The following is a 25,535-nucleotide window of genomic DNA, read 5'->3' on the forward strand; positions in this document are numbered from 1 at the left end:
CAGAGCAATGGGGGTGACCACCACCACAGCCAGGCCTGCTTCCACAGCTCCCTTCCCTTTGCCGGAACTAGTTGGGCTGCAAATCTGTCTGTGGTCCACAGTTCTCAGAACAGCAAATATTCTGTTCTTTTGATTGGACACTGCTACTGTTCCGCTTCTAGCAACGGGCAGGTGGGGGCGGGGCAAGCTCTGGGAGGGTAGGGAAGGGGCGGCTAGTCTCAGTGCCTAAGGCTTCCATTCTCTGCTCAGCAGTGAGGGCTTAAATCACCATTTTCAGCCTTCTTCCCTCAGTCTTTTCTCCAAGGTCTCTGCTGTGAGCACTGGGTTCAACTGTGTTATATGCTGCCCCCTCAGCTCTGTGGGCCATAAACGGAGCCCTAGCAGTCCGAGTTCTTCCCTCTCCCGCAGCTGCGGTAGTTCTGGGATGCAGCGAGCTTGGAGCACTGAGCTAGGTCTGAGTCCTGCACCTGCGGCTCTGTCTCCGCACTTCTCCCTTCCCCCCTCCACCGCTTGTGCGATTCACCCACCTTTAGGTGAATTCAGTAGTGGGTCTCTTCGTCTTGCCTGTCTGCTGTGCAGGGAGTCCTTTGTGGAGTTATAGTTGTTGTGGGGACAGCGCCCCAGAGAGCAATTTCCAGGCTCTAGACCTCACGTGGAAAGGGGCTGGCTCGGGTAGTAGATGGCCATCAGCTGCGGCTAGTTGGCCCTCAGCTGTAACCCTTGAGCCATTGGCCACTAATATAACTGCTGCAGCTGCGCTGGGGAGGAGAGTCGTGTTCGTGGGTTGGCAGAAAAGCGGACAGCAGGTTGCACGTTGTGCAAATCCAGCCTCCAGTGAGACTATAGTGGTATGACTCCCCTACCTATGGCTCCGTGGGTGTTCCTTTTTGGCCTAGCCATATCCTGCGTTTTTATGTGGGGAGTGGGAGCTTTGACCCAGCCTGACACCCCTCATGACAGTTGTTCAATTTGTTGTAAATTGCAAGGGAGATTTACAGAGGCTCACCTCACACCGCCATTTTGATGACTTGTGATTCAATTTTGAAGCATTTTTTAAATGATTTATATATCCTAGCTCACAGAGCTCAATGCATAGTGCATGTTCAATGGAATTTTGTTGAACTGAATGAAAGAGAGGTGAGAAAGAATATGGTATATTAGAGAGGATTGCAATTAGAAATAGAAAGTTACTACTGGAACAGGGAGAGCATGGAGATTGGTGATGAGAGATGAAATTAGAGAATTAGTCAAGGAAATTGCTGCTGTTCTCAGGTGCTTGGGTCATATACAGAGAATATTATGGAGCCACTGCAGCATTTTAAGTAGCTAATTACTCTGACAGCAATTTGGAGAATGGGAATGGGGTGGGAGTAAGAAACCGACTCTCTGATTCATCCAGTCTGGGGTATGGTATCCTGGAAGTCTGGGTTGAAAAAAGGGTTGTTATTATTATTTTTAAGAAAAACAAAAACAAAACCCTATTTTTAAAATTATGGTAAAATACACATCATAAAATTTACTACTTAATTATTTTTACATGTTACAGTTCACTAGTGCTAAGTCCTTGCACATTGTTGAGCAGCCAATCTCTAGAACTCTTTTCATCTTTGCAAAGTTGAAACTCTGTTTTAGTCTGCTCAGGCAGTTCTAACATAGTAAAATAGATTGTGTGACTTAAACAATGGACATTTATTTTTCAGTTTTGGACACTGGATCAAGTTGCCAGAAGATTTGGTTCCTGGTGAGGGCCCTCTTCCTTGTTGACTGCTGTCTTCTTGCTGTGTTTTTACATGGCATAGAGAGAGCAAGTTAACAGGGGAGCTAACTCAGGTCATTTTTCCTCTTCCTCTAAGGACACTAATCCCATCATGGAGGCCCCATCTTCATAATCTCATCTAAACCTAATTACATCCCAAAGGCCTTATCTCACAATACCACCACATGGGGGCTTATGGCTTCAACATATGATTATTATAACCATAGTAATCTTTTTGTAAGTGGCCTGTTTCACTTAGCATAATGTCTTTAAGGTTCATCAATTTAGCATGTTTCAGAATTTCCTTAAAATAACATTTCATTATATGTATATGCCACAATTTGTTTATCCATTCATCTATTGAAGGACACTTGAGTTGCTTCCCAACTTTTGGCTGTTGTGAATAATGTTGCTATGGACAGGGGTATATAGATATCTTTTCAAAACCCTGCTTTTACTTCCATTGGGTATATACCCGGAAGTAGAATTGCTGGATTGTTTGGTAATTCTATTTAAATTTTCAAGGAGTCAATACACTGTTTTCTATAGCAGCTTCACCGTTTTATATTCCTACCAACAGTGCTCAAGGATTCCAATTTCTCCACATTTTTTTCCAATGCTTGTTATTTTGTTTATTTCTTATTTTGATAGAAGCCATTTTATTGGGTATGAGGTAATATCTCATTGTGGTTTTGATCTGTAATTCCCTAATGATTAGTGATATTGAGCATCTTTTCATGTACTTGTTGGCCATTTATATATCTTTGTTTGGCAAGTCCTTCGCCCATTTAAAAAATTGGGTTGTTTGTTTCTGTTGTTGTTGAATTGTAGACATCCTTTATATATTGGATAATAACCCTTTATCAGATATGATTTGCATATCTTATTTGTGTGTTACCCATTCAAGTTGTTGACTATATCCTTTGATGCACAGAAGTTTTAAATTTTGATGTGGTCCAATTTATCTACTATTATTACTATTTTTGCCTGTGCCTTTGGTGTCATATTCAAGAAATCATTGCCAAATGCAATGACATGAAGCTTTTCATCTGTGTTTTCTTCTAAGAGTTTTATAGATTTAGGTATTTAATCCATGTTGAGTTGTTTTTGCCTATGGTGTAAGATAAGGGTCTAATTTTCTTTTTTTGTATGTTTTCCATCCAGTTTTCTAGAAACACTGGTGAAAAGACTGTCCTTTGCCCATTGAATGGTCTTGGTACCCTTGCTAGTGCTCTGTATACGCATATGCTGGTGGAGTAAAGGAAAAACACAGGCCTTTATTGCATGGAAATGAGGGAATGATCTAAGAGACACTAGAGACTTTCTAGATAAGTTACTCATGATTGTAATTCCAAGAATGGAATGATGAAACTTTGTCAGATCAAGAATAAAGAAGGAGGGACTTAGAGCAGCTAGAAAGAATATACGTACAGTGTTTTGTCTGTTTTAGAAGGAAAGCTGAAATAGACAAGAGGACATGTTAAAAGCATGGACAGAGGTGAATGACAGGCGCCTTACCCTAATAGAATATAAACTGTAATGGGGAAGGCAACATGCATAAATAATTATAATATCGGGTAAGATAATAAAGTAAATGTCATAGAAATGATACTGATAAAGTGCAGGGAAGTGTAGAATTCTGCTGAGAGGACCAGTTGGGTTTTCGTGGATATGTCCATCAAAATTCCTTCATTGAAAGCAAAAAAGAAAAAAAAAAAGCAATCATTAATTTACACAGAAAACATTGGCGGTAGCCAGATAGCTCAGTTGGTTAGAGGGCGGTGCTCTTAACAACAAGGTTGTCGGTTCGATCCCCATATGGGCCACTGTGAGCTGTACCCTCCACAACTAGATTGAAACAACTACTTCACTAGGAGCTGATGGATCCTGGAAAAACACAAATAAATAAAGGTTTAAAGATATTTTTACACAGAAAACAAAGTTATTAAGAGGATATTTGCTAGTTCATAGACTCTCCAAGAGAATATACGAACCAGGTTTGGAACAGATCAGCCTAGAACAATACTTAAAATCCCACCCCGCAATTTCTCCTGTGGTTGGTCAGGACACCATTGCAGCACAGCTTAGTGAAGACACTCCAACTTCTGCTGCTCACATCCTCCAGGCTAGATCTGGATACTGCCACCAGAACTGGTGCTGCTTCTGCCTTTGTAAAATGAATGTAGCTGCCACTGTTCCCACTGCCATTGTCCAGAATCAATGCCCTGAGGTTCTTTCTTAGCTTCTTGTAATGTCAGGGCACGTGCATTTGATTTTTCAGGGTTTCAGTCATGTACTCGTGTTCTAGCTACAGGAGAGGAAAAGAAAGTGAATATCTGACTTTTTTAGGTTCTGTTTTGGTGGAGTTCTGCTTCAGATACATGGAAAATGCACAATATATAGGAAGTGAGAAGGGCTTAATTCTAAGTGGCTGCAAAGTGTAGCTGAAAGAGGTAGAATTTGAAATGCTGTAGGAGACGTATTAATAGTAATATTTAGAATTGCGATGGTAGTTGAAAATGTGGGATGGCAGTTCAGAAAAAGATTTAGCCTGGTCATCAAAGTGATATTAGTTGGAGCCCTGACATTACAAGGGAACACATTTGAGAAAAGAGATCATTGGGAGAGAATCATGATTACCTGTGTTTATATGAACACAAGAGGAAGAAGCTTGAATGGATAGGTCTTCATCATGAAAAACAAAGGAAGAGCTTCTAGCAAGTGCCTAGGAAATTGAATTTATTCAGCTTAGTTTTAAATGAGTGAGGCTCTTAAGAAGGGAAGTGCTTGTGGTGTCCAGTTTTGCTTAAGCATAAAAGGATGAAGACTAAGAACAATTGATTGCATTTGTTCACCTTTGAGAGAAGAAATTCATTAGGATGGTGGGAATAGAGATCCAGTAGAGTCAAGTAGGGATTTAGGGCTGGGGTAGGTAAATTGGTAAATAAGCAGTGTGGGAGGCTTCCCCCAGGTGAGATTTGAGCCAAAACTTGAAGGAGATGATGGAGGAATCTAAGTAGGTGTCTAAGGGAAGAAAGACTGTTTTAGGCAGAGTAGCAGCAGATCGAAAGCTCTGAGCTGGAGCATGCATGGTGTGTTTGAGGAACAGGACAAGGGAGAGGGAGAATAGTAGAAGAGCCCAACAAGATAATTGAAGGCCAGCTCTTCTAGGACCTTGTAAGCCATCATAAGGACTTCATACGGACATCATAAGCTTCTACTCTAGGATTGCCAGCTCTTTGGTATTTTCTGGAGCCCAACATGAAGTTAATCTATCGCTTTTTATACGATGCAGAAAAACTTCAAGTTTATTTTCTATAGGCTGTTTCTATTTGTAACAATTTCCGAAAAGAGATACTGTAAAAACCAACATAAAAAGATAATGTTATGTAATTGATGCAAAGTGAGGCAAGATTCTTTATAAAAGAGGCAGAAAGTAAACTATGGTGAATTATTTCTAGTTCTTTTGCCTGAATCCATAGAGTGAAGTAAACATTTTGTCATTCAGTTGTCAGTTTCTGATTATACATATATCATTTTAGATACAGTTGACTTCTGGCTTGTAGAGAGATGAAAAGGTTTAGCATGCTATGAATCAGAACTGAAAATCATGGCATTATTATTTCTTTTATTTTCTTTGAAAATACTTTTTTTACATGCACATGGATTTTAAATGTCACTTTAAATTTAAAAAAAATTATTAACTTTGTAATCTTTGTATTTCTTCTAGCATCAATTTTTAAAAGACTACAAAGAAATGTGTGTATCATACACTGTAGCACTGTTGTAAAATATTGAAAATCATTTTTAAACAAGTGTTTCTAAAAGAGCAGCTACTTCTTCTGAACTTTCTTTTTCTGTTTTTTCTTTACATATATTTTAGTGGAGGTGCTAATGAGATATCTTGAGGATGTTGAAGTGCTTCCACTGTAAACTTTTGGGAGACCTGAGTGTCAAGTATGGTGACTGTTTGAATCAGATTGGTCATCTTAATGGGCCTTAAATCATGTGGATAAATATAAGTTTTACTCATTTTGGTTAAGGTTGAATTCGAGTGTTTCATTTGGCATAATCCTTAAGATAACTCATTGTTGGACAACATTTTTCACTTTTCAGTGGGGTAGTTGGTAGTAGCAGACACAACCACAGCAATTGCTGAGTAACCAAAATAAGAAATGTAGACCAAGGTGGTCAGAAAAAGGAATGCCTCTGTAACTAAGGCTTCTGTAGTAAACAAGAATCGTATTACACTTTTATTTGTTTGCATCAGTCAAATAATTCTCTAATAGTAGAGACTTATTTTTGTGTCTATGTTGCTGATTTTATCTGATGTGATCATCCTCTAAAGCTCATCTTCTTTACTTCCATAATTTAAGCATCTTACTTCTGTCATTTGAAATACATTTAGTATTCTCTGATTTTGTCATAATGCTCTTGGTAGAGCACAGAAAGACAAGGTTTCTCTAAGACTAAAGTCTGATTTCACTGTTTGTGACATTCTCTGATTGAATAATATACATGGGGGTTTCATTTCATTTCTTTATGTTTTACAAACTAGGTTCAACATTCAAACCAACCCTCAGTCTTGTGAAAATTCTCATTGTATGGAGCCTGCTAGAAAGGCTTTAATGAGATTATCAAAAACTGTTACTTCTCATTAAAAAAATTCAAAACACTAAGCAGCTGTGCTTTATATCTGGGGACAGGTGAAGGAAGATAAGGGAATTTTATTTATATATATTTGGGATACAGTATGTTTCAGGCATCCTTTTGGTATCAACCATCTGTCATTAGGAAAATATTTGAATACACACAGTTGACTTCTAGCTTGTAGAGAGATGAAAAGGTTTAGCATGCCATGAATCTGAACTGAAAATCATGGCATTATTATTTCTTTTATTTTCTTTGAAAATACTTTTTTACATGCACATAGATTTTAAATGTCACTTTAAATAAAAAAAAATATTAACTTTGTAATCTTTGTATTTCTTCTAGCATCAATTTTTAAACGACTACAAAGAAATGTGTGTATCATACACTGGTAGCACTATTGTTGACACTTTCTATGGAAAGGCTCGTATATGCTAAATAAAAACAAAACTTTTCTTTGATAGGAATCTTTTCTTTTACTTTAAGAAACTTTTTATCATGTAATTCCTTATGTACACATTAGGTATTTTCCAAAGAGTGGAAAATAGATTTTCTAGGAGCTGTCTTTATATGGTGTGTGAACTTAAGCATAGACTCTTCAAGTTTAAATAAGAGCTATACTTAACTCATTTTATATTTCATTTATATGTACACTAATGTGCACCTTCATTATTTCTAACATATATTCAGACAGAGATATGAGGAAACATGCAAAATAAAATAAAATGATATTGATATTATCATTTCTATTTAAATTTTTATTTTTAGTTTACTTATTTAATATTCAAGTTGGATTTGCATGAATTTCAAGTGGATTTGCATGGATTTAATGCACAATTGACTTTAGGATGAAAGTGATAGTAATCTTTATGGAATTGATTTATGAATGAAACTATGTTCACATTTTTATAATGGCTAGCATGGGATGCGAACTGGTACTAGAAGTTTTGATTTTCTGCTCAGGGATGCTTTAGCACGAATGTAATAAAAAGTTAATATCCTTTGAATACCTCTGGAATACAGCTTCAGGTACATCAAGTTAGTAGCTTCAGTGGTTCATGATTTTCATAGTGTATAACTAATTCTGAGGAGTCCAGGGCCAAAGTGTTAAAAATTATGGTACTAGGATATGTCTGTTGTTACATAGACAAACAACAAAAACTACTTCTTACTTACATAGAGCCTTGTAAGTGGGGCACAGTAGGTCTAGAACCGCCTTCTCACGGTGTGAAGACAGCAGCCTCTTTGTTAACACAAACTCAGACTCATCTGCTGAGGGGAGGACTGTATTACACAGTTTTGATGACTTCATTCGCCCACTTATTCTTTTTCCTAAGCCTGCAGAGTCGCCTCACTATACTTCCTAAAGCACAAGCCTACTCAAGGGGGTAAAAAACCTCTTTCCTCAATTCCAAGGTACCTCGCTCATCTTAGTTGCTTCACTTGTAAAATGTGGTTGATAATACCTGCATTGAAGGGCTGTGGGGACTGCTTTAAATTAATGATATGTATCTGTTTTGATTATCATTTTTTATAAACAAATAATATACATGCTCAGGAGGAGACTTCCGTCTTCCATTGGGTCTGAAACCACTGACCTCTAATAAATGCTTTGCTGGGGTTTCCAGGGTGTCTGGTGTCCCCTTGCTCTGAATCAGCAGGTTTGGGAATTGGGGTATCTGACCCCTCTTTTGGTTCAGCCCTCAGAATTTCTGGCAGTCATGTTCCCTGAATGAACTTCACCAGCCCCCAAAGTCTCTGAGCCCTTCACCTACTGAATGGACTGTTTCTGCCCTGGGTATTTCTTGCAGAGCAAAATGTGGGTCCCTACTAGTCAGGTACTCAACCTCAACCAGTTCCAGGCCTCGTTTGGTGCAGGCACACTCGGTGTTCTCATCTGTAAGTGGGGAGGATATTACCCAGTGTACAGGGAGGCAGGATTAAAGGAGGTAATATGTGTTAGGTACAAAGCATAGTGCCTAGCACATAGCAAAAGCTCACCAAGTGGTATGTATCATCATCATCGTCATCATCATCCTATATTCTGTCTAAAAATAATTTGCCTTCCCTGGATTCCTTGCTTCCCAACTCCTGTTAGGACATCTACCTCTCTTTCAGTCTTAGTTTCTGGTCTGAGATAATCATATTGACCAGGTGATGAATTACTGTACATTGATTAATTTAAAAAATTATCTCACATTTTATGTATCACTTGATTCCCTATTACTAGGGTACAAGTTTGACCTTATTAGCCATTAGTTGAGTAACATTGAAAGCAGGTAATAAACTAAACAGAATATACTCGTACAGTTTTTAGGGGTCCTGGGGCAATTTGGTTTGTTTTGTTTTGTCTTTGTCTTTGTTTTATCTATAGAGCTTATTTTAGCAGATTCACTGAGTTAATTTTCATTGGTAGTTTAATCATGTAAGTTGCCTTTAATTTTCTTCCTACTCTTTAATGTTAATTGCTTTTTGAGTCTAGTCTGCTTATCTTGTGTTCAGGCTGTGCATATCCTTGTTATATTTATGATCTTACATGAGCTTTTAAAAAGAACTCTGCAATCTCTAGATAAGTGACATCGTCGTAGATTTAAGACATTCTATTATAAAATTCCATGAAGCATCTTGCTCTTAGGAGTTTGGTTGTGCTGATGATCAGATTATGCCCTCCAAGTACACAGTGTTACAGTGTTTTAGAAGAATATAGTTTGGGGCTTATTTGTTCTGTTTCAAAAGCCATATCAAATCCCTTTAATAAGTTGCGAGAATAGCAAAGATAAAAGACCAGCATTGAAAGCCTCTGAGTATATCAGAAGACATTGTCCTGTCTATTCCATAATTTTGGGGCTCTAAACTGTTAATAATGATAATATTTGTATTAGGTGAAAAATGGCTTATATTGTTGATTGGTGTTTAATTTATATTATAATATGTGCAGAGTATTGAATAACAAATGTACATCCTCCACTACTTTTATAAATTCCTCAAAAAAGATACCTTTGCTGTATGGTTGGTATAAAAAAATTACATTTTTAGATTTTGAAATATATACCTAATGAACTATCGTTTCAGAAAAAAATCTTCTAAAGCCATTGAGACCTGATTTCTATTAAAAGTTTTGAAAACTTAAAGCTGGAGTGAAATCTGGTTGTCTCTATATTTGTGTGTGAACTTTTTTTGGTCACTAATGTTAACAATAGAGAATTTCTTTTTCAAACAGCACTCTTTTAATAACAATGGTCTCCCCAAATATACTAGGGCATAGCTTTAAACTTGATTAAGTCTGTCTTGGAATCCCTTCTTCCTCTCCCTGAGTAAATGGAAGAAAAGTTTGGCAGGCTCCATGCTGTGTCCTTGATTGATGCCCAGAACATCTGAAGGACTTTTGTGTCCTGCCTGCTCTCCATGAGTGCATAATGTGTGAATGCTTAAAGAAGGTCAGCCCTTATCACATGTAATCTAGGCCTGAAAGCAGATCAACAGTGACAGTCATATCCCGTCAGAAAGAACACAAATCATCCTCTCCATGCTTTAGACAAGTTGTGGGATATTTTCTCTCTCTTTTTACCCCTTCCCACTCATGGGGACCTTGGCAGAGCAATGAAAGCAGAGAGAAGACGTGCTCAGAATAATGTGTCACTCGTTGGAGGGAAGAAGGGATTGTTTATTTGTAATGAAGTGATGGTCTTTCACTGTGCAGCTGAAGGGAGCTTTGGGTTGTTAATGACTAGTGATGTGGAATGCTGCAAATTAGAATGGGTGGGGAGGCAAGAGGCAGCCTGAAAGCGGGCCGAAGTTGTGGACTTTTATAAACTCTGAAGTTAGGAAAAACATTTCTGTTCACTTGAGTTCTATTGTACATCCCACCCCTATGGTGGAGTGCATTTTTATATCATTATGCAAGTGTATAGCTGAAAATCAGAATAACAAAATCAATTAGTGCAATTCTGAGTGCACTTTCATATTTTTGTCACAACCAGTATGAAAGTTTGAAAAATATTTTAGTGCAAAGCTCTGTGGGATGGTAGGGACCTAAAATGCTGTAGCTTCTAATAAGAAGAAGGAAATAGCTGTTGTTTTTATGTGCCTGTGTGTTTGAACAGAAGTTTAATTAAAAACTAGATGTTGTTCCAAATAATATTAGCAGGGATGTTCAAGAAAGGAAGACAATAACACTCACCTCATTGTTCTCATTAAGGATAATAAGGATATTGTTACATATTCTTAGGAAAAAAGGAAAATATTTTTCATCTTATCTCAAAAACTTTACTAGTTTCTTTGGAAATATAATCAGCTGCAAGAAGTAGTTACAGTCAGTTCACACAATAGAAAATAAACTGTACACATACCTCCCCTAGAAATGAAGGCATTGACTCCCATGACTGTAGGATAAAATCCGATCAAACCAAATTATGAGACTTAAGGCTCTGCCTAATTTCTCCCCGTCTACTTTCCAGCCTAATTTCGCTGCTCTCTAGGCATATCCACTCTCTCAGTCTCTCATGTTCTCTGCAAACACTGCTTTTTTTCTTACTCATAAATGTCTGTACTGTCTGTTCTCTTTGCTTAGGATTCCTTTGCCCTACCATTACCTGCTGAATTCCTACTTATCTTTGAAGACCTATTCATCTGCCTCTGCCCCACAAGTCCAGTCCCCATCTTTACTCTGAATTAATCTTTATCCACTGTACTTCCCATGTTCTTCAGTATGGCAGGCAGTTACTCTATTGCACTGTCATTATTTGATTGTATGTTTGTCTTCACCCTTTCCAGGGTAAGTTTGTCCTGAAGGCATGTACTTTTTAACATTCTCATATCCCATTCACTAGGCACAATCTCTCAAATACAGTTTAAAAACTGTATAGATACATAAATAAAGGAGATTTGGGGGGTTTCTAAGTGAAAAGAAGTCACAAATCAAAATTGCTACAAAGGTAGTAGCATAATTTAAAACTACTTTTGTGGACTTCTGCTTCAATTACATGACTGTTTCATGGATTGAGTAAAACTAACTTGATTAAATAAATATTTGCCTTTGCAGAATTTTTGCCTTAGAATTTTTAAAATGATTTAACGTAAGACATATTTTGTATCCTTGTTCTAGTGATCACATTATTTATGACAGAAACAATTTGGCAAATGTTGCATTAAAGAACATTATTTTTAACAAGGGTTTTTGTTTTGTTTGTTTATTTTTTTTTGGTCAGGAGGTAGAGGAGTGATTGGTGAGAGTTGTCAGGAAATTGCTGACCATTTTTTTGATGCCCTTCTGTGTTCTGGGGACAGTATTCAGTAGTTTATACTAATTTACTTGTCTAATTCATGTAACAATCTTAAAATTTAGATAATGAGCAAACTATAGAACAGAGAGTTTAAATAATTCGCCCCAGGTTACACAGATAACACAAATAGGCTTTCTACTGCACAGCACAGACTCCATAAATCTTTAATCAGTGGGTCTGTGTAAGAATTCTACAAATGATACATAGCAATGCCGTATCCTACTCATATTGGTGGTACTATTTGTAGTCCTTTTCTCTTTCCTGGCCCTCTCTCATGTGTATATTTTCAAATTGAGACCTTTATTTTAATATACTCTCAGAGCTTTCTTTGAAGCCTCATTTGGTGTGTACTTTATGATGAGTGGACTAAATCATATGCAAATTGTGATTGTTTTGCTAAGCCAGGTTTCCAACCTAACCTATGAGTATAAGAGTTTCAATGCACCTTTCAAGCCTAGTTGTCTGGAAACTAATTACACATTTTATAGAACATCTCCTTCACTGTTGGCACCTAGCATATGTAAAACAATAAAGGTAAAATGGAGGGAATTAATAGATATACATCTTGAATTTCTTAGTATTATAAAGGAAAGAAAGAAATCTGTATCACCGAAACATGGTAACTGTTGTGACTAAGTGGAAACCTCTTCTCACACTTTAATTTTTGCTTCTCTTCAGAGACTCATCCTATGTGCTGAAATCCCAAACCATTTTGTTTATTCATCAAGCCAGTTGCTCAAAAACCTTTAGTTATTATATAACATATAGTCCAAACTTTGTAACACACATTCAGAGTCTCCTGTGCAGTCTGGTTCCGCGCTGTCTAGCTTTCTCTCCAATCATTTACTAGTAGCTATCTCCTCCAGTAAGATTTTTCTTCTCATGCTATTACACAAATGAACTATTTCATCCTACCTCTAATCCTTGTTCTTCCCTTTCCATCTCCTCCAATGCTGTACATATAAGTTCAATTCATATTTCAGCATCCAGCTCTCCCTTCAAGTCTTGTGGCCCAGTCTAATTCACCCCTTAGTCTGAAGTTCCATCTTTATTCCATTTGAGGACACTTGGTCTTAAAATATCTTACATTTTTCACTTAGTTTTTAACAGAATTAGGATTCTAGGGAGAGAACAACGATTCTCTCTTTATGCTTTGAACCATTTATGGATGCCCATACTGGGGAAATGCGAGCAGTGGGAGCTGTCCCACATTTCAGCCATTCACTCCTCATCCCAAAGCTGAAGGCTGGGTTCCAAATTGGCAGTGGAACCACGTTGTGATGTGGCTCTGAGCCCAATGTAGAATGTTTGAACAAGAGACTCTATTGCTTGAATTTTTTCTGATTTTCCCACATGTTATCCCTCTGTTCCTACTCACTCTTATTCATATTAGTATGCCTCAATCTCCCTTCTTAGGTTAAAAGGATGTGGATAAATGATACTGAAAGATTACCTCATTCACCACCCCCAAATTCCATTTTTTTCTGACAAGTAAGTTGTATGGCTTCTGTGAAATACAAAATGTGTAGTTTCTTAAGTTTAGGATATTCCAGGATTTCCTTCATGGTTAAAAACAGCGTATTTCTGCTAAATTTCATCTCATGAAAGTGTGAGTTGTGTCTGCTAGATTGATAGTAGTGTTTCTAAAATTATGAAAAGCAATTGTTGGGCTACTGTAAGCTAGAGAATAGATTGGAATGGCATCTAGTAAGGCAGTGCTGGGAGGTGCTAGTGTGTGGTGGCGGAGTGGGGGTATCTCTTAAAAATGAGAAGATGGCAGATATTTTTTTTCCCAAGAAATTAAGTCTTAAAATATCAAGTAAACACTTCTGATGATATATTCTGTATAACCATTGAAAAATGTCTGTGGTCTCATACTCATGAATCTTTAGTAACAGCTTCTGTTTGCATCTGTCTATGGTGACACTGCAGTTTCTACATGTACTGACAATTCATTTATATTTCTGGCTGTTTTTGTTATTGTCAGTTCTCAGAGTAAAGAAAACAAATCGCCTTTTAAAAAGTTTTTTAGTGTAGAAAAAGGTCACTCAGAATATCGTGGAAAAGCGTCTTTTACAAAATGTTCATAGTTTACACTGAGCACAATTACAGTTAAAATCTAAAAAATGAATAACTCAGTGGTTTTAATTGCATAAGATTATTGAGGTTCATAGTTATTTTCTATATGGGAAAACCTCAAACCATAGTCATCTAAAATTAACAAGTGATAGCTTAACTGAAATATTTTAACTTGAAATATTCATTAAGGATGTCTTTTACGTGTGACCCTTTTTCATATCTGTGCACTTGATTCAAAAGCATTTGCTTCATTATTTAAAGGTAGATAGAGTGTGAGAAAACTCTCATAACGGGACACCTGACGTGTTGCAATATTTCTAGCAGTTTATCAAATCACATATTTTATTTCTCCTTGTCTTTCTACAATTCCCAAGCAGTTAAAATTTTCGCAGAGAAAAACAAAACAAAACAAAACAAAAAACCCTTGACTGAATAAATAGTCTATTTTATAACAGCAAAGTATAGGTGCGTATTGCTTTGCAGTTCCTGCATAGCTGCCTGAGACATGGGGGGGACTTGGGGCTGGCCAGTGCAGAGCAAAGCAGCACCCGTGCCGGACCCTGTGTGGGCAGCCGGGTCAGGCTGCTGTCTTAAGAAAACAATTCTGCTCGGGGTCCTCACCGTCCTTTGTTATCCTCACCACGAGGTGATCAGTTGAAGTCTCTCTGGTGACAGAACCAGTTTGTAACAGGCTTGTCTTTCACGGTCCCGTCTCAGGCTTGCTGGCAGGTTTGCCTGAAGCTCTGACAGGAGTGGCAGCAGAGGAGTCTCAGTTAAAGAAGGAAAGGCAAGAAACAGGAGGCGCCCACAGGCAGGTCACTTTTACTGCTCTCCTGCTGCAATGGGTTGGCTGGACGAACTCAACTGGCAGCTTTACATTTCGTTGCTCATTCTTCTGTCTGTGCACACGAGGGGTAAGCTCAGCGCCCCACAGTACAGTGCTGCTGACAGGGGGCTCCGTGAAGATCTGGTTTTGTGGCTTTTATCACAGAAAGGAAAGTTCAGGGCAGAAGTTCAATGGCTAAACATTTGCAAACCCTATCCTCCAACTGCTCTGTAATTTTACTACTTTCTCTATTAGGGCAAAGCTTTCTAGATCGTATATTAGAATAATTTTAAAAGGATTCAGAGTTTCTGTTTTCTCTAGCAATTAAGAATTAAATGCAACCCAGTTTGGAACTTTGAGTATAAAGTGGATTGTCAACATACTGTGACAGTTTATCTGTAAAGAATTTAAGAAAATAACAATTCTAATAAACTTCGTTTTGATCATTTTAGTACTGTTAGATGTTTATAGGTTAGCTAATTAACTTTGTAGGTCATTTGAATTTTTATATGGATGCAATGAATAAATCTCTAGTTTTATAATGGCCATAATTGTAATTTGCGAATATGTCAAAAGGGTATCCACATTTAAGAATAGAAGTTTGCTTCGTAATCATTTTGTTCAGAAGAGTTATTCTAGTTTAAGTAAGGTTGACTAAAGTATAGCCGTTATTGAAAATTATTTTAAAAATTTAAATAAAACGAGGGATTATAAAAGTAAGTGAACTATTTTCAAGTTAGAAGAAAGATAACAATGAAATTGAAATAGCTGTCTGTAATAGTGATTTTCAATGAGAGAGTGTAAGGTTGGAAATAAGGAGAAAGCGGCTTTATAAAATTAAGTCAGGGGACAAAGGGAATATGTATGAGATCAAAATGAATTTCTAATTCAACCTCATATACTTGAGAATGCATTTTATAGAACCAATTTGGCAATACTATTTGTTTGAGAAGTATGTGTTATCAATTGGCATCTACCTTTGCTTAGCACTTACAAGATTAATGTTTTCATAATCTCGAAATGTTCCATGATGCTATTAAAATACTGTATTTTATAGCTTGGCTACATGGAAAAATACTTTTAGTTTCTGGTATAGATGAGTGTAACTCAAGGGAGGTTTGTGTATTGATATGAAGTAACAATAGGTAGTTCAATTACCTGATTTGCTAATTTTTCAAAAATTGTTATAATCTGGTACCTTCGAGAAGAGAATGGAAGGCCCACAGGAAAACTTTCTTAACAGTGTTTCAGGAAGCTCAAAACATGATATATGTGAGGTGAAATTCTTATACTGTATTCATGCAACTACTATTTCTTGATTGCCTGAGAGTTATTTTTCTTTTTTTTTTTACCATTTTCCTTGAAACATATGAATACCTGAATTCGTTATTGAATTATGTCAGTAAAAAGCAAAGAGGTCATATGCTACAGACTGTTATCTTTGCATCACAAATGTTAGGCTTAGAATATACCTTAAAATAATGTATGGTTGTCTTACTTTTCCAATGAGGATGTTGAAGCCCAGAGACATTCCTTGCCTTCCTCTAGGTAACATAGCCTTTTGAAATCCCTCTCCAGGGCTCTTTCACAAGTGTGCGTGTGTGTGTGTGTGTGTGTGTGTGTGTGTGTGTGTGTGTGTGTGTTTCTACTAATTTATTCCATAGCATAGTGGTTAAGAATATGAACTCTGGACCCAGGATGCCTGGGTTTGAATCTTAGCTCCACACTTATTAGATGTGTGATTGCAACTGAGGTATCTTATTAGTGCCTCAATTTTGTCAACTGTAAAACAGGGATAATACTAATACTTACTATAGTGTTGATTTGATTGCTAAATGAGTAAATACACATCAAACACTTAGAATAGTGTCTGGTACATGGTATTATCTGTGGTTTTGCTATTATTAGTACGATTATTAATAACATTAATTTATGCGGGAATAGGAGACAACCAAGCTGGAAATTGAGACAAATTAAAAAAAAAAAAAATCCCCTATCTCATTGTAGTGTGATTAACATACTGAATTCCAATTTACATTCCCAGATTTGTTATCAGTGATCTTAACTTTTTTTTTGAGGAATTTCTCTATCTGTAACTTTCTATAAAAAGTAAGCTTCATGGTTTTTATGATTTTGCCTTGATGAAGAAAGAATGTGCTGTAGACAGAGACTGCATTTAACCAAGACTAAACAACTTTAACTATCAAAGTTAAATATTCATTGACATCTTGTAATGTTTAGATCCTTAATTCTGCATGTGCTTCAGTGAGAATGATGGTCCCAAAAATAAGTAAACAGACAAATGAAGTAGCCATGGCTCTTAAGTGAATGACAAAGCCGTGATTAACGATCTGAGAGACTTTAAATCCTTACTTAAAGGAAATGTGTTTCCAAAATGACAACTTGAGACATTTAGAGCGTCTGTATGAGCTTCAGGCTAATAAAAATATTTTGTTAATTAAATATATGGGAACCTGCAAGTTTTGTATGGAAGGAATATGTGTGATATTGCAATTCTACCTTAAATGGTACAAAGCTCTGCAAAGTCGCAATAAGTGGAAAGGAGAACTCTTCCTATTTGGAATGGAGGAGCTAGGGGAGTGTGTGTAGGGTGATTCATCAGCCTACATCTTATCATTGCTTAAATCTTACCTTAAATGTTTCACATGAGGGGACACAGGCTTAGAAAAAGGAAAGCAAGGGTACATCTTGGTAGAAGTTTTGAACCTCGTGTTTTTTTTTTAATTGAAACATTGTGATTGCTTTAGAAATGAATTTTTTTAAAGGTAGGGATCATGAAACGTAGGATTTCCTTTTTCTAATAGTGAAAATACGACCTGTAATATTGAAAATCTGTAATGTTCATTTCTACTTGAAATGTATTATTTTAAGGCATTTATACCACCCTGCTTCTTACTTTGAAAACACAGTAGAGAATCACACAATCCTAATGAATATAGTGCAAACAGCATTAAAGCATCATTTTGGTCACTGTATTCTTCTTAAATTCTGCTGAAGGGATTTAGGGAAGTTATAAAGGTGATAGAGCCACAGCTGAAAACTAAAGGACTCTGTTGCTCTCACACATTGATGGCAACAATCCGCCTTTCCTGGCATGGATGGGCCTCAGGTTCTGGCAATTTAAAAAGGTGAGATTTTTATTTAGTTTCCTGTTAAATGTATATGTGAAGTTTTCCACAGTGTTTTTCCCCCTTTAAAAGCATGCTAAAAAATTATTATAGCAATCAGATGAGAATCACAATTGGCAGTCAACTTTTTGTGTTTAGGAATAATTCTACATCATAAAGAGTTACAGGGAGGGAAAGCTGAGATAGGAAGTAGGAATTAGCTCTTTTTGAATACAGGAAAACCCCCAAACCCAATGAACAAAATAGGTCCTAATCTCTATGGCTCCTACGGTTTTATACAACCCAGATTTTACATCCTGCCTGTTCATCGCCAGGTCATATTCCATAGGTTTCCTATTGCCATATTTGTGTTTGATCTGGTTGAGACTAATTTAAAATTAAAAAAATTGATGTTATTAAATATTTTAAGTAGAATGAAGGCAAATAGGTAATGCGATAAGAGGAGGATAACCAACATGGCTGTGAATGTGTACTTTCAAAATTAGAATGTTAATATTGCTATAGGGCATCAATTTTTTGTAATATTTTAAGTGAAAAATGATCCTTGTTACCATATGGCAAAATGTAGTGAAAACCTGAACTGTTAGACCGACGCAGCTGTTAAATGCATAAATGCGGTTCTGTCTTTAAAATGTTTTCTACTACAGCTATTATGTGGCACTTCCAACAATTAATCTCAGCCTATTAATCGGCAATAACTGCAAGTTGTGGTGAGCATCACAGATGTAAGAAATCTGATCTCTGTGGTAAGTTACCTGGGAGGAAAGTGACTATAGTTCTCAACTTAAATTCTGCAAAGTAGATTTGTTAATAGACATTCACATAACTATTCAGTATAAACTCAAATTATTTAGTTTTACCTTTTTGTAATAAATTAGTTATGTTCTTTAAATAGTGGCAGAAGCCATATATGTAAGTCATGTATGTGTGTGTGTGTATATATATGTGTGTGTGTATGTGTATGAGTTTATATCTATAGATATATACATATGCATGTATAATTATGCACACAATTTTTATTCTTTAAATTACAAGTATGTGAAGGCTTCTGGAAGAAAAATAGTATTAGAAAGATAAGAGTAATTCAAATTAAGGTTTTGGGTTTTTGGGTTTTCTTTGTTTTGTTTTTTTTCATTTGTAAACCAATTGAATCTGAAATAAATAACATTTAAAATCTTTTATTTACTTAGCACTGCCAGGAACAAATTTATGAAATGCTTTCCCCTCAATTTTCAAATGTATATTTACTTTAGAATTCATTTGGGACATTGGTCACATATTTAAATAAGACAAAGTACTGACAGTTAATTATATGAGTAGGAAAATATCTTAATCAGCTAAATTGTCTATCAAACTTTCTTACGCTACATTTTAGGTCCGGATGGACTCTTTTGGTCTTGGTTATTAGACTTTTTTCCATAAGTATAACAGTTACTTTGTCATCTTATGCATTTTTTGTGAAATTTAAATATTGAAATATCTAAGGATGATTTTGTGACTGTGTGCTCAGAATAACCTAACTCTTATTTTGAGGCCCCACCATTTTTCTTTTAGCGCTTGGAGAAGCTGTGGCTTTGGGGTTAACTAATTTCTCTGCTTGGTATCATCTCTGTGAAATTCCTTTGATAATTAATTAACTATCCCTGTAAAAATCACATTATTAATATTGATATTTTGGTCATAAAGAACAGAAACTTAAGTAGAGAAAGAAACTGAGTGGAGATATAAAGAAAAGGTAAAGGAAACACAGGACTTGTGGAACCCAGGACCTGAGGACCTGAGCTTCCCTTCATCTGTGTGTCCGCAGGGCCTCATGGACATTCCCCTCTTCTTTCCTGTGTGTCTCTTCCCTTCTTTCTGTTTAAAATACTTTAATGGACACTCCTTGCATTTAGGATAAAATCCAGATCTTTATATGACTTCAAGGTTTGGTACCAGCTGGTCCCTGACGCCCTTTGCAGCTCACCTCACTACTCATTGATCATCAGCCACATAGGCCTTTTACTGCCTGAGCTGAGCCAACCTTTTTTCCCTCAGGTGTTTTACATATGTCATTTCCACAGTCTAGAAAGTTCTTTGCATATCCACTCTGCTTATCCATTTAAATGTCAGATAAAAGGTTTCCCTAGCAGTTTAAATTAAATGAGATCCCCTTATAGAATCCCTCATTATAACTTTTGTTTTTCCTTTACAGTACATATCATGATTTATCATTGTACATGTCACTCTCCTACTGGAAGCTCAGCTTCTTAGAAGATAACACTGTGTCCATTGTGTTTATTGCTGCATCCCCAGTGCATAGCACAATGCTTGGCATATGGAGGGGTTTAACATGGCTGTACCCATTATTTTGCACATGACCCAAAATAGTGACTCCATTCCCTGGTATTCCAAGACGGTTTTGGGCTTAGCTCTTTAGAGTTAACTGATAGATGTTTCACTGTCTCTTACATTGAATTTTTTGGAGATAGAATATGATTGGCTGCTGACCCTTGTAGTCATCAGATGTAATCCAGCTGGGATGTGTAGTTACTCAGTACCAAGATGGCAACAATAGACCTTGTGGGCAGGGGATGTTTTTCTGGAAGAAGTTCTGGATTAGGCTGATAATCGGAAACATCTAATACAGCTGCTACTATCATTTATAATAGCATGATGAATATTTCCACTATTCCTTTGTTTATAATGATTCCTATTGGCTACTAAGCGACATATTTATTAGCTATATGTTTAGAGAAATGTCAGTACCAAAAATAACAGTAATGTATTTCTGTAGTTTCTACAGAACTATTGTAATAGTAAATGAAGAAGTATGAAATTATTTTTTGCTATTTCAAAAAAAGATGCTATAGAAATTCAAGATATCAAGGTGGTGGCAAAAATAACATATGAAACAAATAGTGCAATTATTTGACAGATTTTAGTTCTGTCAGATTGCTTCATATGCTTTTCACTCCTTTGTTAATACAGTAGTTGCACTGTCTCACAAAGAATATCTTCTAAATTTTGCATTAGAAATCCCAAACAGGCCACAAGTTTGAGGCTAACAGTGTACATCTTTCATTTGATCAATTCTAGGGACTTAGTATCTGAAACTAGACTTTAGACCCCTTCTGAAGTCCTGAGTAAAATTAATGTACATATCTAATTCACTTTTTAAAAACATTATGAGGACATACAGAAAACTGGCTTTGGTTCGTAGTATTTTTACTGCCTGATAGTATCCTGTGGTACATCATATTCCCAGATTCATCCTGGTATCTTCACGATTTTTAATGGAGTTTTACATGTAAGGAAATAGCGACTTGCATTACTTTTGCCTCAATTATGGAATTTCTGTGATGTGGGAACTGCATTGATGAGATATCAGCTAAGTGTGAGATAATTTGATATAACAAGGCATCTTAAAATTTTTTTTTCTGGACATTTCTTTTGTCCTTCAAATAAATATAAGCTATGTCAAAACCAATAGCATGCAGTTTCAGGAAATCTGAGGCCAGTTTTGTTTTGCAAACTGTATGAAATTGTCTTTCAGTTATTATGTTTGTAGAAATATGTGTGATCACACTATGTCTTTGCTAAAGTGTTTAGCTTTTTTGGGGTTTCTTTCTAAAAGAAAACTATGGCAATATATATTTTTTTCAAATCTTAAAAAAATAATGACCTGCCAATTGTAATTGTATATAATTTTAATGATTATGCACCTTTTTATGGACTAAATCTCAACTGAATGTTTGTCTTGGTTAAAGTTAATATGCTCAATTGAGTATTGTTTTCAAATTCCATTGAAAAGTCTTTTTATGTTCCTTTTTTTAAGGTTAATGTTGTGAGAGTAATGTGTTGTATTTATCCATGAACTCATTTGAGTGAGGGAATGGCCAGCAGCTCATTGGAGGAATATCAGAGTGCCTCTCTGAGTTTAACTTAGGCTCTGAAATCAGCTGAAGCTGTTGAGAACTGTACCGTGACCTGGAAAACAACAACAAAAAAGGTTCCATCATGTCATGGTAACAGAAGGGTAGATGCCACTTAATTGAGGTTGTTAAACAAATTGCCTTTTTATTTCCACACTTTCTTACATATATTCTGCATATCCACACACATATGTTTCTTATATGTATGTTTTCATAGGATTATTACAGTTTATTGAAATCAGGGAATATCACTAAATATTTCCTACTTAATTTCCTATGCCCTGACTGAAAGCTTGTTCAAATTGGGGAATGGGTCTAAAGGAATAGGACCCTCATGCTAAATCATGTGATTTCACAGACATATGACGTTCTTTCAGTGGGCATTTCTGGAGATTTGTTTTTGTCTTTATGTTTTGGCCTTTGGATTTTATGAATATACACTAAACAGTTTATTCATAACATGCATTTTAGTAGCTGCTATGAATATTATTAATCTATCCTACTTAACCTCTTATACTGAAAAATAAAACTTTTTGTCTTTTTTTGTTAAACAGACTTAATGACAAACATCTTGCAAATTAGATTTTCATACATTTCATCTCTTTCTTATGCTCAATTTAATCTATCAAAGCCACACATTGTAGAAGACATCTGGTATTGAGCTTAAGCAGCTGGGTTTCATTTGTAAAGGTTTTGAGCAAATTTCGGTGCTTGCCAACAATAATATAGCAGTTGGCCAGTGTGTTTTCTTTGTGGCAGCTTGGTGCAATGTGGCAGAAGAGACCTGAATTCAGGATCAGGTAATTTTCTGCCTCTTTTTGGCTTCACTGGTGGGACTTGGGTTTTCTGCACATGTTGCAGTGAGCACTGGCCGAGGGCTTGCATTATGGCTGTTGAAAAGGAAGCAACCTGTGAGCAGTGTGGGATCTGCATCCATCCATTTGAGAAACAAGGAATCTGCAGCTTTCCTCACGGCATGGTTTCATGTATTTCCTATATCAAAATCACTGTAGGTCATTTTTAAGATGCAATTCCCCGTACCCCATCCCAAATCTGCTAAACCAGATACTCGGGAGCTGAGCCCAGAAAGCCACAATGGATTAAGCTGCCCCCAAGGCATTTGGTGCACAATGCATTAGAGTTAATACATTTCAGTTCATTCTTTACCTACAGACAGAACCTCTGCCTCCCCCCTTTTCTCACCAAGGGGAGAACCTATTTTATTAACTTGTATTTAAAAGGAATTGTCAGGAATTTGTTTCAAGAGTAACTTACCCCCCTATCCAGTTTTGATGTTCTTTCATAAAATGTTACATTAGTACGATCTATTTTTAATAAAAAAAAGTTGTCGTAGCACTATAAAAATATCTCTCCTATTGATGAAGAAGAGATAGTAAGTCTTAATTTACTTGGAACAATCCAAGTATAAACTTGAAGGATTTATGGGAGAGTCAAATAGAAATGAGAATCCCGATTTTCCTATCTCTTTCTCAGATGTATTAAGTAATTTCTGTACTCCAAGTAGTCATTGCACACCTGACAGGCTCCTGGAAATCTTTTCGAGGTTGGCTCCGTGAACTCCCCTTGGAAAGCACCATATTGCTATTTGCATGCTCTTCAGCCCTGTACCCACGTCCAGTTATATCCAACATGTTATTCCCAATGACAGTAGTTTGTCTTTGTGGCTATATATGCAGGTTTGGGGACTATTCTGGAAATAGACCAAGTTATGCTACTGCTGGAAAAGTTCTATGCCAGACTTCTTACTTCCGTGCTAGTTCAGTATTCTTGTGTTGCTGGTTCTGAGTCCAGAATTGAGTTTTCCAAACACCGTGAGTTCTGGTGCAGTATGAAAACATGTATAGTCAGGGAATGTGTAGTTAATGTGAAGACTGTCTCTTTGGAAGTTAATAGGTAGTGTTGTTAAAATGTCATTAATTGGACATGTACATTTTACCTTATCTTTCTTTGGAAATTAGAAGTCAAAATAGTCACGTTAGAGCCCCTGTGTTCCCTCAGAGGCTTGATTTAAAATACACACACACACACACACACACACATACACTCTCTCTCTCACATACACACACACACACACACACCACTTAGTGTAGTCAGGCAACACCTCGGAAAATATAACATTAAAAGAGGGCAAAAGAAGCAGCAGTCTAAATGCATGGGATTGTCTTGTTCCATGATCCATGTCATGCACGGGCTACATCTGTAGCTTTTTAAAGTTTCTGGAGGAAGCTCAGCAATGCAGCTGTCTCTAATGTACTGTGAACCTTGAAAAGGAATTTCCTTTCAAGTAAGAACGGAAGTAGTTTGTGTGGGGAATGATGGGGCTGGAGGTTTCCTTTAACAGAAAATAAAGTGCCATTATATAAACAAACATCTACACAACCTAATGTAAACCCAGTGGAAATACATGCTACAGGCACCTACACTTCTATTTGAAAAATACCTAGTTAACTTTAATGATCTACTTCTGTTTTCTCCTTTTTACAAGTGAGGAAAATGAGGCATGCGGTTGTTAGGTGACTTCCCTAAAGTCTCACTATTACTTGTACAACTGAAACCAGAACTCAGTGTTCCAGAGTGTTAGTTGCTATTCTTTTACGAATGACGTTTAAATTTGACTTTAGGATTGTTATTTAGGCTGGATGTTTAGAAAGCCAAAACCAAGTCTTTGCCACATGAACATTTTATTTAAGAGACAGATTACAAAATCACACACCATCACCACCGCAAATAAATATTCCAGTGTATGAATAAAGCTCAGAGCTGAGAATTTCTGCTTTGATTTTTCTCTTTATTCTAATACATACTAGTTTGTAAAAAGTACTCTATATTCAGCCACATTTAGTCTGTCGTAATTTAGTGCGCATGGGAATGCAACTTTCACAGTTTTTTTTCTGAGCCACATTACCTCACCATCTGAGGTGAGGAAAAGACAGAAGTTAGGAACACATATGAGTAATTTTCTAGGAGAAAATTTTGTATCCTGCATTGAAAAATGGAGCATCCCTCCTTTTTTCCTCTTCCTAAGACTTCCTGAAAATGTTAAGCTTAAGAGACTACTTGCAAAATATCCTGAGTAGCTATGACTGCAAACAAGAAATGTGATCTACAGCTTTATACCTTGAGAGTGAGTGCTAACATCTCTGCAGATTTATTTCTTAATGCTAAAATTACAAGGTTATTGTTCCTTTCCATTGTAGGATATCACTTGTACTGGAATCCTTTGGATTTACACATGGGATTTTATACTTTCGGGCAGTTGCTGTAGAATGTTTTAGAATAATTGATGAACTGTGTTTACCAGGTAAATTTTCTGTACTATTTCTCTTCACATTTTCTATCTCTTCTTTGACTATTTCTTCAGTAACTGTGAATCCAGGCTGTGGTTTTGCAAACTTAATAAGAATACTTGGTCTTTTGTTCTGCGGCTTTGCTTCCATTCTTGTATTCGCTACTTAAGGGGTTTTAAAGATCTGCTGAGGATTTCCTCTCATCTCTGTGTACCTACAAGATACTTGAGCAAAATTACCCTCCCCCCAAGATTTCTATAATGTTTTACTTCTTAGTCTAGATTCTTTGTTTATTATTCCTATGGCTTTCAGTGAATCATTACTTTATAGTATCTGCAAAATAATCGTAAAAGTCTAGGGGTAAAAAAAGAAAGTGCCGTTCTTATAGTTAAATATAGTTCTTATAGTCACTAATCATTAATTATCTGATAGACAATAACTGGCATGTTTCATTTGCAATTTTATAACTCACAAATCCAAGGATACAAATATAGCATTCTTATCTTTTCATTTGCAGATGTTTGCATTTGTTGATGTTAAGTGCAGAGCAATATAGGGCATTTTGCTCTTC

At 36.4% G+C, this 25,535-nt stretch overlaps 1 protein-coding gene across 8 annotated transcripts in view; it reads left to right on the plus strand.

Annotated features, from left to right (window-relative positions):
- Positions 1–25,535, plus strand: part of BMPR1B (bone morphogenetic protein receptor type 1B) — a 371,022-nt gene that overhangs the window by 256,866 nt on the left and 88,621 nt on the right. The window contains exon 1 of one of the 8 annotated variants that reach the window (XM_019741155.3): positions 13,111–13,179. The exons of 6 other annotated variants lie outside the window; for them this stretch is intronic. Coding sequence is in view for 1 of the 2 variants with exons in the window: in XM_019741147.3 (XP_019596706.1) it covers positions 14,609–14,681 (73 nt within the window). In the remaining variant the exon portion in view is untranslated. Of the gene's footprint in view, positions 1–13,110; positions 13,180–14,539; positions 14,682–25,535 lie in introns of those variants that run through there. One more of the 8 variants, XM_019741147.3, reaches the window with a different exon arrangement.

The sequence above is a fragment of the Rhinolophus sinicus genome, chromosome 1 (assembly GCF_057876585.1).
Source record: "Rhinolophus sinicus isolate RSI-liver-muscle chromosome 1, RSI-T2T, whole genome shotgun sequence".
Classification (NCBI taxonomy): domain Eukaryota; kingdom Metazoa; phylum Chordata; class Mammalia; order Chiroptera; family Rhinolophidae; genus Rhinolophus; species Rhinolophus sinicus.